Below are 14,028 nucleotides of genomic sequence, written 5' to 3' on the forward strand. Positions count from 1 at the left end.
AACATGTTACAGAGGAAAGAAGAGATCTTAGCCAAACTTTTAAAAGATGTTGAAAGGCTTTCCAAGTTATCTTACTGGATATTCCTCGTGAAATTACTGATTCTTTGACATATGACCAATTTATAGATGCCATACAAGACAACAATATGAGAATCCGGTTGAAGCAAAGTAGGTGTACATCTTTAAAAGCTCTCCAGTTGGTAATGGAGCTTGAATCCATTAAAGTTGAAAATGAACAAATAAAGGTACCATCTAGAAGATACAGGATATTGAGTAGTATTGACACACTAACTCTCTCTGACGATAGTGTAGAAGAACTGAAAATATCAGTCAAACAACTAATCACAAATAATGGATAAAATGAACCACAAGACTATAACTGTTTCAAGTGTAACTTGAAAGGACGTATTGCAGACAAAGACTGGTAGGGAATAACAGTTCCTTCACATATATTAACAGTACTTTTACATCAACGCCAAGAAGATAATATCTCAGAATGAATTTTTAAGTCCAACCATATCAAAGGGACAACAAACAGCTAACCATGCAATGGAAAACAGGGATTAGTTGGATTTATGAGGCAAAGTTTAGCTAAAAATACTCCACCTATTCCAAATAAGGTAAGAAATTCGTTATTTAAAGAAACCATTCCGCGAATACACTGGTTTATTAATGAAAATCCTTGCAGTATGTTGGTCGGTAATGGTTTGATACCTGCAATAATTCAACTCAATTTGTTAATGAAAGGTGGAAAATCACCTCCAACAAAGAAGATAGAATGAGCGAACAGCAAGTGGGTACAAAGTCCCAACAAGACGAAAGTTGGAAATCAGATGGAGTTGATGTGTCAATACCTCTAAATCTGATGGTCCTTAACTTCTAATGATGCCTTTAGCAGTTTATCTGCAACATTAATATTCTATATATTACAGTTTGACTAAATTAATCAATGGTGATATAGTACAGTTTGAATTCATTGTTAACATGAATATAACTATTCATACACTGTCTCACAAGTACGTAGTCCTGGAAATGACTGATTTTTTGTATAAAACATTCAACCTCTAGATATATATGTTCTCCATTACACTAATTAATGACTTCATTTTTAACATATATTGTATACTAGTTGGAGTACCTGTCCTCTGGACGGAAGTTATGTAACTTCACGACTAATGAAAGGTTATTTTAGGACATGAAAAGTTGTTTCCTTTATATGTAATTATAAAGAACGCCCATAAACACTGGAAAACACAAAATATGAAACCGCAACTTTGTATGTATCTCCCCATGGAACAAATGAACCTCCATATCAAATTTGGTGAAGATCTATCCACAGGAGTTGAGGTGATAGTAAAAACGCAAAACTGAACATTTGTATGTATCTCCCCATGGAACAAATGAACCTCCATACCAAATTTGGTGAAGATCTATCCACAGGAGATGAGGTAATGGTAAAAACGCAAAACTGAACATTTGTATGTATCTCCCCATGGAACAAATGAACCTCCATACCAAATTTGGTGAAGATCTATCCACAGGAGATGAGGTAATGGTAAAAAACGCAAAACTGAACAATTGTATGTATCTCCCCATGGACCCATTGAACCTTCATATCACAGGAGGTGAGGTAGTAAAAGAACGCCCATAAAAACAGCAAAACGCAAGATGCAAAACTGAAAATTTGTATGTACCTCCATATCAAGTTTGGTGAAGATCCATCCACACCCTGTGAAGTAGTTACATGGACATGCAACAGACAGTACTATTATATTCATATACATTCATAAACTGTCTTACAAGTACGTGGTCCTGGAAAAGACTGTTTATCATAGTAGTCTAAAGTTTAACACAAATTGTGAATTTAACTCACAATGTGAACAAAAATTTAACGTAAACCAATAAATAGTGGTTTCACAAAATAACTAGATATATATATATATATATATATTGTATGCATCACAATAGCTAATGGCAATACAATCCTATATATACACGCATTTCAACAACATGAGTAATGGGATACATTGCGATAAAGACTTCAGCATTCTTAGTTCAGCAAAGAACGAAACAAAAAAAAAACGTTGCAAATCGAACAGACTTTATTGCTTAGATATTTAAAGTGAGGCATTAATGATACATCTTCATTTTTTCCAATAAGCTTAAAACCGTAAGTATCCAAAACGTACTTACAATCACGTTATACAACACAATTTAATAACTAACAGTTAAAGATATTATACTTCAAGCACATATATTATAGTAACATTGCTAAGTTAGAGTTTGAATGTTTGCTGTGAATACGAAAAACAGTCCTTTTCAGGACTACGTAGATTGTAAGTTAATGTAGTATATGGATAATTGTATGTATAACCACGTATTACACTATACGTACGCTAATGCTTTGTATATCTAATAAACGGATAATGAAGTGAAATCATAAAGTAGATAGTGACCATAACTATAACGCAGAACTAATGTCGTTTCGGAAAACACTGCAGTCAAGGTCAAACAAAGGTAAATTCGGCATATTTACAGGCTTGGATACACCATACCTAAGAGGCACGATATAGAAGTAATTGCTCCTTGTAGCACACTTTAGAACTATCTGACCCAGAGAATATGATACCTAATGACACAATTTGAAACTATCAGCCCATAATGTCACAAGTCGTGCACAAGCGCCTCCCATATCACTAACATCATATATACTCTGAAGTTTATAATACTACGACATATAATATTCATACCTTTTTTTTTTTCACGATTTACTAGCTCACTTTAGAACTACACGCCTCTAGTAGCACATTTTGGAACTATCTGCATCTGGTAGCACATTTTGGAGCTATATGCCTTATGGTAGCATATTTTGGAACTATCCGCTAATAACGTCATAGATCGCACAATTCAAATCACCTCCTGGCCGCCATTTTTCAAACGCAAGTGCCTTCCATACTATTGTGACATTGAATATTCATATATACCTATGTCACAGTTGCTGGGTTTTTCAGCGCTCATAACGACGTACTTATTTTCCTTACGCTATGAGCACATACACGAACCACATTCGTTTTCATGTGATATGTCTCGTTTCATATACTGTGTAAATATTCTGGTGGTACGTGAAGGTGCTTGATGTTAAAGTCAAGTCCGTTTGTGTGTAAATGACTGATTCTTGGCGGAAATCGCTACAATATCCATAATATGTACCCTACATCGACAAACACATTATACAAATCTTCATATCCACTTGCTGGGAGGTAGGGTAGTACCAGGACTATCGAAATCACTACTTACTGTTCGATGACGAGGAACCCCCACTTTGAAACTAATAATGGCTGGAGACGGCTTGAATGGGTAATGACGAAAAACTTTAATATAAGTTTAACATAACAGCAAATGCACAACGTTTCGACAAGATTTTGTCATCATCAGGTACAAGTAATTTACACTGACAAAAACACAGTCATTTTAAACAAAGAACCCAACATATCACTACTTACCGATATGATAAAGCGCGTGGTAGATAAATCTAGCTTTCTTTACAAATACAGATAAATTTCATTACTTTGACAACTTAATTTATACCTGATTAATATAAGAAAGTGTTCACGCAAATGGCCGAGAATAAAGCTATTTAAAAATCACAATCTGCAAATAATTAAAGTCACACTTAACATCTAATGCTGTGATAAACATAGGGTTTTGAGTCCTTTTTAGAAAAGAAATATGTATATATATATATATATATATATTTCGTATTTTTTGTGTTTACTGCCACCTATTGTAAAATTTTAGAAGATATGTAATTTATGTTTAAAATTGGCACATTTCAAGCTTCATTTTAAAATCAGTATTTTTAAAAATAATCCCAACAATTAAAACTTAATTATTTATTTAAAATACACGAATTACTTTCACATAACTTATGATGACTCTCAAATTATTAGAAATTTAAACCGAATATGATGACTTTTCAATTGAATTATTATATATAGATGTGTTTTCACTAACTATGGTAACAATATAAGAATAAGTGCTTAAGCCTTACAGCCCCTTCAACCACCGATGGTGTTTTTATGTGGTAGATCAGTCTATGGCTTGTTGCTCTGTAGCACAATTTCCACAGTATGTGGCTCTTACACAATATACTAAGCTAATTTTGTCCTCTCTCCATTTTACATGATCTCTAAAAAGCGGAGAGAGAAGTCTATGGAAGATGTTTTCAAATGGTTTATCGTGAATCCTCGTTTGCACTTCTTCTAGCAGAAGAACTGACATGTTGAGTTGGTCTTGTGGTTGGATGTCTGGTCTTGATGGAGTCATATAGCATCAGCATTCATTTCATACAGTTATGGTATTACTTCGCGACATAGGGGTGTCAACACGTTATCCTAATAGTATGCAGAGCTCTTCGTGTCATTTTTATAGATCCTCTGAAAGTTTACCTTACTATTTTAGCTGCATCTTGCGACCATCTTGAATATCATAGAAAAACGTTTGTGGCATGCTCTATATGATATTTGAAATGTTGCGTCACCTGAAGAAGGATAATGCATCATCCAGACTTTATTGTACACACCCAAGTATACATATTATCCATCTGATGCGATGAAATATTTACAACATTTGTCATGTGCCAGACATCGCACACACAACAATTGATAGGTAGGGTTTCATGTGGCTACATGTTTTAAGAGAGGTTATGAATACTGTTTTTGTAGAGCTAAATCTGTGTGAATTATCTTGTTTATAGTTCCAAAGGAGGTTGCTAGTAATCGGCTATGTTGTTGGGTAACTTCTCGGCACAAGATGTTCAACGTCCTAAACCTCCCACTGGCTCACCAGTATCTTTGAGGGCTTATAACACTGAAATTAGGAGTTCGATCCATGTGGTGAACTTAATACAGATAACCAATTGCGCAACTTTGTGCTTAAACAAAATATACACTACCTCGGATGTGCGCATGGTAGCTGGTTGTGGAGTAGCCTTTTCCCACTATCATCAGGCTTTCCATTGCATTTACAATAGATTCAACACTACAAACAATTTTTATTCAAAACGTTAAAATGCATGCTTTTACAACGGTGGAATAGAAAACTTTATATTTGAAAGTCTCGTAATGTAACCCTGCCAAAATAATCGGTTTTAGGTGCTAAATTTTCATTTGGAGGTCACCATATTTCAACTAAAACGCAATGAGAAAGCCAGGGCTTTAACCTGTTTAGTCTCAAGACACGGGGATGGTAAAGGTCAAGGTGACTGGATGTACACAATGTTACCAAAGACGGTAAGCAAAATTCTGTTTTTTTGTAAGCAAACCAACTGCTGTTTTACTATGTTGATATCTATTATATTTTAATTCTGTATATATACGGAATATTATTTGTTGAGTTGGGTTGGGTTTCATTTTATTGCACAATAAATTTACGACCGCTATAGATGTGCCTTAACCCAACAGGCTCTGAATGTGGGGTAACAGAATATTATTCGCATATTATTTACAATCTTATCAACGAGAAAACCTTTAGACCTTAAAATGTTAATTTAAAAATACCAATTTCACACAGTTTCCAGAGATAAATTTTAAAAATTACAAAAACTACACAGTGGGCTACCTGCGTTTTATCCACAGCAGAGAATAGAACCTCAGATTTTAGCATTGTAATTCATAAACTTATGTCATAAATTAAGTGCAAGTATCGATTAATAAAAGGAAGATGAATATAGTGAACCGTAGTGATTTACATGAAGTATTTTAAACATATATATGATACTAGTCATGTACCGTTCAACGCAAGGGGAAGAAATAGGGGAGTCAGATCTGAACACCGACCCTTCTATGCCACTCCTCGTGTGTTCTTCAGAGTACATGCCAAATTTGTTGAAACTAGATCCAATGATTCGTCAGTTATAAGCGAACCCACATATATACACACATTTCTGCCAAATAATGGTTTAGATGATTCCATTTATCATACAGGGCCTGAAATGGGCGAGTAATTGGGGCGTTAGACTTGCAATTTGTGAACGCCGTCACTGAACATACTTCCAGCAGTGGGGACGTAATAATGTGACGGTCAATCCTACTGTTCGTTGATAAAGAGTAACTCAAGAGTTGGTGGTATTGACTAGCTGCCTTCACTTTAGTCTATCACTTTAAAATCAGGGACGGGTAATGCAGATAGACCTCGAGTAGCTATGTGCAAAATTCAACAAACAAACAAATTTCTCATACAATAGAACTTTCATTCCACTAATCGATCAGCTTTTTGTACACATTATCAATGGCTAGTAAGTAGAGCAAAGGATCTTAGCATCTCCTGGAATTGAAATAATACGCAGTAATTTATGTATCGATTTAAGCTTTCATTGTGTTAATACTAATGGAAATTTTCGAATAACACCTAGAAATATTTCTATATCAACCAACGTTAGTGTGTATGCTGGAAAAGGGTGTAACGTGACATCTTAAGCAATAAAATTTCAAGGTCAGAATGGCTCTAAAGTGTAATAGTTTATAGTAAGGTCTGCTGTGATTGTAATACCGTTGGTTCGTTAACGTTTTTCTCCAATGTTGTTATTAGCGTAACTGCTTTTAATAAGAAGGCTTTAAAAAAGAGAGTTTTATATAATAAGAAGTATGGACACTTTCCTCGATTTTGCTATGTATTCTAGTCTAGCACTCCAGCTACCCTGTACATGCTATTATTGTAACAAATCCATTTTTCAACTAATATGGGCTCTTTTGTCATTTTGTTTGATTTTGTTTCTTTGGAATTATGCACAAAGCTACACAATGAGCTATCTGTGCTCTGCCCACCACGGGTATCGAAACCCGGTTTCTAATGTTGTAAGTCCGCAGACATACTGCTGTACCACTGGGGGCAGTTGATTTTGTGAATGCATTTTTTTTTAAATGCCCACTTAGGAAAGATGTTTTAAGAATATTAAGTTAGATGAGTTACGTCCCCCGATGGAACAGTGGTAAGTTAACATCATAAGGTACAATTCAGGGGTTATAAGGTTTTATTCATTTCTAGGTTGTAACTTGGAATGCAAGTGTAACGAGATTTTAGGAAATTAGTTTCTTAAAGTAAAATACTTGTGTTACGTGTTTTTTATTAGTTACATATGCATCTGTAATGCAATTTTAGGATGCTAGTTTCAAAGGGCAAAATACATTTATTGTGTATTTTAAAGATGTTAGTGATATAGTTTACAAATAAAATTATTTGTATTTTAGAAGATAGTCACATATCTAATTAAAAATACAAGTGTTACGGAGGTATAAGAAAAAGGTTACATAATCAAAGATAATTTTTGCGTGGTTGAAACATTCTTTAAAACCTAACTGAACTTTATGTTATTACTAGTACTTTGCCTTGTAAAATATTCCTGTATTATTAATTACCATAAGAAATTATGTCTAAAAATTGTTTGTTTTAACGAACTGATGATTTTTGTGTCTTTTTGCTGTAGGGATTATGTAATATAGGCCTACATAAATTATATTAACGTACAAAATTTTGTTCTTCTGCTCAATCTCTCATCGATATTTGAAAACATTGTGGCTTGTTGCGCGATGTGCCGTATCGACATTTGCAATAGAATTAATAAGCACAAATTGCTTAAGGAAATACAAGCTGTCTGATAGATGGCGCTCTGAGCAGACCTCTGCAGCAATCTTGGTAAAGTGACAAGGTTTTACAGTCTCAGTGTAGTGTGTTCGGGATAATGGTTAACTTCGAGTGGGTAAAGTGTGTGGCCTTGGTGGCTATGGTTTCTTGTGGTGTAACAGTTCTTACCGAAACAAGAGATGGAGTTTACAAGCTTGGTATTGGAATTGCCGATATTACCGGTCCTGCTGCCGAGATCAACATGGTAAGAGCTGCGTATGATAACATCAGCATTTAAAATAATTCTTCTTTCAAGAGAAAAAATTGATTAGCACTTAAACTGTTAAAGCATTACTTTATAGGAATTCTATAGTTGAAATTTACCAAGTTATTGTTGAAATTTTATTTTATTTGATGTTAATATTGCATATTCTTAGTTTTTAAACATATTTGTACTATTTTAAACTTACAATTCATATCATGAACAGGTAATTAAAAAGCCATTGTCTATAATATTTATAACCAAACATGTTCAGGATTTCTTCATAGTTCAAACTAAAGTATAGGAGTGTTTTCTGCCCTACGAGGGCTATCAGTTATAAAACTTACCTTTATTAAAACTCGTTTAAATACTGATTTCATAAAGTTTGATGAGCACTGTAAATTATCTGTAACTTGTCCTTATTTCTACCCTTTTAAAACAACAACTAATAAGATAGAGTTTACCTTACACTTCCGTTAATTGGCAGAAAAACGGAGCTAATTAACTCAAAATCTACAGTTATCAAAAACATTTTCTAGAATTCTTCAGATATTATTTAGACAGCATTATTATTAATTTTCTATGGACAAAGTTTGTTTAAAACACCAGAAAGAATGATTTGTCTAGTAAATCCTATATTTGTTTGAACCATATTTATTATTAATTTTAGATAGTTTACAATTGCTCATATTTTTAGGACTAAAATTCAGTTAAATAATATCGTTTCATGTTTAACTTTAAGGACGCATGGCTTTTGAGTCAAATTGTAGGAGATTTGATATTACAGTATTCTAACCAAGCAGCATTTAAATTAGAACATTTTCTCTAAAAAGCTATGACATTCTTTATATATATTATAAAACAAAAGTAATATTATAGTAAAAGCCCGTCGTGGCCAGGTGGTTAGGGCGCTCTAATCTTTCACTGCTAAATTAGAGACTGCTAGCGCAGATAGCCCTCGTGTAGCTTTGCGCGAAACTCTAAAACAATCGATTATAGTAAAGATTTGTATACAATAAATACCGTCTGCTGGTACGTACCTCATTTAATACGGATGTATATTGACAAAGTAACAGTAATATCAATGTTTCTGTTAATTTACTATTGGAGTTTGTAGATTTAATTACTAAGGTTTATTTTAACTGTTTGTTGTGGGTCAGTTTTAATGTCAGGACATTTGACAAAGTTAGTGGAAAATTATTTTAAACTTGTATTTTGTTTTTATTGATAAATTAAAAAGTAGTGGTAATATGCAAGTGATATGAGCAACGTAGTTACGGTAGTCAACGGCAAGTTTATAAACTTACAACGCTAAAATATGGAGTTCGAATCCCCGCAGTAGCAGATAGTCCATGAGTAACTCTGTGCTAAAAAAACAACAACAGCTTTAGTGTAATAGCCACAACTTGTACACAATTATTTATTCGGACAAATTCCTACCATGTGACAGGAAGAGACTTGATTATCCAAAACTATAATTGTTAGTAATTCCTGAGTGATTATACGTCTGCATTTCAACAATTATATTATTTGAAAATTTATGATACATTAGTGGTAAAATAGGCTCGATTAATTGAAATAACCTATATATATATATATATACACACTCGATTGATCATAGATGGATGAAATATTCACAATACTAAAATTTCATCCTTAGTAGATCGGTAGGTATGGTATTTACTTTGTACCCGTACGTTTCTGCTTGTTAAGAAGCTTTCATTGTAAGTCCTTGGGTAAAAACTGGAATTTTTAAAGATGCGAGATATACATTTCTGTGAAAAGTATTAGCTGCTTTATTCCAGTCAGACGAAGCAGTTTCAATATGCGATGTTAACAGTGGATTCAAAACAGCATCTTCCCATATTTTACAATTTACAAACATTAGCTGTATATGTAAGTAAGTGAACAGAAGTAAAACATGCTCTTACAATTGCTTTACGTTGTTCAACAATATGTTGTTAAGAAATATCAAGCTCTTTAGCTATAAGTTGCATTTCCCTAAAGACTGATAATATGGTATTAGTCTTTTAACAGCGCAAATGTAGCGCTGCAGTTGTACAGACACTAAATACAAATTGTTTTATTTTACATAATGATTAAAAACTAACGCGTCTTTAATCTTTAAAGTTTAAAATTCGAAACAGGGAAAACGCAAGGATGAAAAATGAATGATTATAGTTGATTAATTTGAATATTCAGAAGTGGTTACACCCAACGTCGCCCGTCATACCAAGCACCTCTATGTGACCCGACTATACGTTTGTTGTATACGTATACGCCATCGATCGGCGCATGAAAGAACTGTCTCTGCATTATATCAGCACTAACATGAGCGGTTATGCATAATGTTTTAAAGGTTCTTCTATGTCTTAAATCGTGGAATTAGCAAACACGTCGTAGTATGTATTGTTGAAGAATAGATACAATAATTTCGTTTGAGTTAATGTAGAATTTTCAAATAAATATTATCTATAAATTAAGCAGAAAAGAAACAGGTGAGCACTTGAAAATACAGATCTAGTGTTGATGTTTTCAGAAAAAGTTTTTGTTTATTGTAATTATCTAAAAATTCTTAAACTGAGTACGAGAAATGTTTGTTCTATAGAATTCGTAACTGTTTAAGATAATAAAACATTTAAGTTTCGTGTAAACACAGTAATAAAAATCATGGTGTATAGTTAAAGACAAAGAGAACTGGAGAAATGCTAAAAATGGAACTCTGCTATTTCTTTTTTTTGTATATAAATATACACGAGCAAATGTACTAAACTGTATGAATCAATTGTTAATAGTAGCAATTTTCTTGTAATAAAATGGTTTCAAGAAAACATTATTCTAGGTGACCAAATATTGTTTTTATGTGCTATATAGATTAAAGTAGAAAATAATTTATAAGTTTCAACGTTATAAAAGACTAAACAATGTGACAGCTCTTTACAATATATATATATATATAGTGAGAGAGAGAGAAAAGTGAAATATTTGAAATAGATTAGCACAAAGTCAGTATTATCAACATATATATATATATATAGATAATAAACATGTGAAAGTTTGGACCCGGAAGTTGGATAATAACGTAATAGTTCATTATTTCCTTATTAACTTCAAAAATACAAATTTCAGTATTAAGATGTAGATAAGATAGTTTTGAAATGGTAATAGTATTCTAGAAATTTTTTAAACTGATAAGTAGTAGCAAGAAAAGTGTTGATTTTATCCCCCAATACAAAATAAACTTGTTCAAAATATGGTTGGAGAAACGTTGTTTGTGAGAAATAATGGCATATATAACCTGTCTGTGTAATCCTGTAATAAACAAATTCTGTTATATCTAATATGAGAAGTATTCATGATGTCCGAAAAAGAAGTCTTGATACAAGATGATAAAAACCCTATAACCCGAGTGCTTTCGAAAGGTGTACCTTTCTTTTTTCAGGGCCAAACTGGGAATGATGGTGTCCAATCCAGTAGTGGTAGTAATTTAGGTTAAAATATATTTATTTCCCTAAAGGGTAATGAAGTATAACCATGGGCAGTCAGAAACTTTTGTTTCCCTTCACCCCATTTCATAAAATCGTATTAAGTAGCGCTTGACTTTTAAGGCTTACGTGAGTGAAAATTGACATTATTAATTTTGCTAATGACGATACCACAAGAAATAGGAAGAGCTGTGAGGAGACACAGAAAAGAAGGGTAAGAAGGAGACCTTCGTTGAATTGTTTGATGGCTTTAGGAGTTTTCTGTCTCGATAGAAAACTCCTGAAGCCATCAATTAATTCAACTACGGTCTCGTTCTTACTCTAATTTTCCGTGTCTCCTCAAAGCTCTCCCTATTTCTTGTTGCATTGTCACTGGTGGTGTAATCAAATATACCGGAAGTGAGACATTTACAACAGTACATGGAAAAATATAAGAAACATTTCCTGAAAAACCGGTTGAACTTCATGACATCACTCAATTCCTTTTATATATCACTCATTTGATTACACCACCATTTCCAGTTTGCCCCTAAAGAAGAAAGGTTTACCTTTCGAAAGCGCTCGGGTTATAGGGTTTATCATTTAATATAAGGAGTAAACATTGTAGCATAAGGTAGTAGGAATATTTGTAATTGGAAAATTTATCACTTTGAAAGTGTGTTTTGTTATATATTTTGGATTTGAACATTTGATTAATGCTAATTATATACAAGTCCAAAGTAAAGTGCATTATTTCTAGTGAAACTACTTTTTTTTTCATTGAGTTCAGGTGAATGAATAGTTATGTCAACAAGAATGAACACCTAGTTCATTTGGTAAAACAATATCGCCAATAAAGAGTGTGTTAAGCACAACAAGTGTACAAATCTTCGTTTTATTCTTCTCTTATTAAGTTTATTATGAATGACAATTGCCTCGAATACAAATCAGTAACTTGTGGGTTGAAATTGACGCTGATAGTTATTCCTTGTATGTACTGAAAAACACGTTGGCAGGACTGTACCAAAATACTGTGAAGTAGAAAAGGCAGTTTGTGAGAATTCTTTAAGCGTGAAACAAGGATTTATTTACAATAAATGTCATCATAGAAAACATTATGCTCGCTGCCACAAAGAGTTCATTTATCACATCTTGATAATGCTGCTTAAGAAACGATTATGTCCACCCCCACACATCTTGATACTGTTGCTGAAAAGTTTTTTTCAAATATTATCACAAGGAAGTTTACTAAAATGAAACGTTTCAATTGTTTTTATTTGAAATTATTTAAGTGAAGCTCACATCCTTCACACCATTCGATTAGGGTATCCCAATAGTTTGCAGGTGGGTGCTGCTATTGACCAGATGTCTTTCTACTACTCTATTAGCTAAAAATTGGAGGTGGCCGACACAAATTGCTCATGTGTAGCTTCAAAGACCAAATCTTTGCAGATATTTGGGGATAAAACTAACTAATTGATTAATTAGTTACCCAGAGTAGTAGAGAATTGGCAATCCTCCTTCACCTCACTCGTGATAATTAAGTAAAGAGCAAAACGAAAAATTTTCGGCAGGCAAACACACACAAAATAATTCACCGTCGGAGAAATGTGGGAGAGGAAGATTGAAGGCAGATAAAACTATGAGAAGTATTGACAAACAGCACCTTTACAGGGCGAGCTGGAATCTGTCGATTCAATATGCCACAATTTTGATGTGGGAGGTTATTTTAATTAATCGAGCCTATTTTACCACTAATGTATCATAAATTTCCAAATAATATAATTGTTGAAATGCAGACGTATAATCACTCAGAAATTACTAACAATTATAGTTTTGGATAATCAAGTCTCTTCCTGTCACATGGTAGGAATTTGTCCGAATAAATAATTGTGTATAAGTTGTGGCTATGACACTAAAGCTGTTGTTGTTTTTTAAAACAAAGTTACTCATTGGGCTTTCTGCGGGGATTCGAACTCCAGATTTTAGCGTTGTAAGTTTATAAACTTGCCGTTGACTACCAAGAGGCGTAACTACGCTGCTCATATCACTAGTATTTTACCACTACTTTTTAATTTATCAATAAAAACAAAATACAAGTTTTAAACAATTTTCCACTAACTTTGCCAAATGTCCTGCATAATCATTAAAACTGACTCACAGGCTAAAAATAACGAACAGCTAAAATAAACCTTAGGAATTAAATCAACAAATTCCAACAGTAAATTAACAGAAATGTTGATATTACTGTTCTGTTGTCAGTATACATTCGTATTAAAATAAGATACGTGCCAGCAGACGTATTCATTGTATTAGGTTGTCAGGAAATTAATATTGTATTTGTTAGATGAAAAAACCCGAACAACTCGTATATCAAAACAAAACATTTATTAAATGAACTAGTCTCCATTCTTATCGATGATGCTTTTCCATCTTACAATCGGTTTGTTAATGTCCTGATTTAAGAAATCGCTTGGCTTTGAGGCAAAAAACATGTTGATGTCCTCTTTTACACTTTCCACATTTGCATACGTTTTCCCATTAAGATGGTGTTGCAGCGAACGAAAACGATGGTTATCTGATGGTGCCATATCTAGAGAATATTGTGGGTGGGGAGAACTTCCCAACCCAACTTCATAATCTTGTGTTGCATCAAACGTGCCGCATTGACTAGTGAAGGGC

The 14,028-nt window shown here is 33.4% G+C and overlaps 1 protein-coding gene across 1 annotated transcript in view; it reads left to right on the forward strand.

Moving 5' to 3' along the window:
- The first annotated feature begins 7,709 nt into the window (after positions 1 to 7,709).
- Positions 7,710 to 14,028, forward strand: part of LOC106468354 (neutral ceramidase-like) — a 44,362-nt gene continuing 38,043 nt past the window's right edge. Inside the window, exon 1 of the mRNA XM_013928772.2 lies at positions 7,710 to 7,885. Within this exon, the coding sequence (XP_013784226.1) occupies positions 7,739 to 7,885 (147 nt within the window). The 5' untranslated portion in view covers positions 7,710 to 7,738. The remainder of the gene's footprint in view (positions 7,886 to 14,028) is intronic.

This window comes from Limulus polyphemus, unplaced genomic scaffold (assembly GCF_000517525.1).
Source record: "Limulus polyphemus unplaced genomic scaffold, Limulus_polyphemus-2.1.2 Scaffold2977, whole genome shotgun sequence".
Classification (NCBI taxonomy): Eukaryota; Metazoa; Arthropoda; class Merostomata; order Xiphosura; family Limulidae; genus Limulus; species Limulus polyphemus.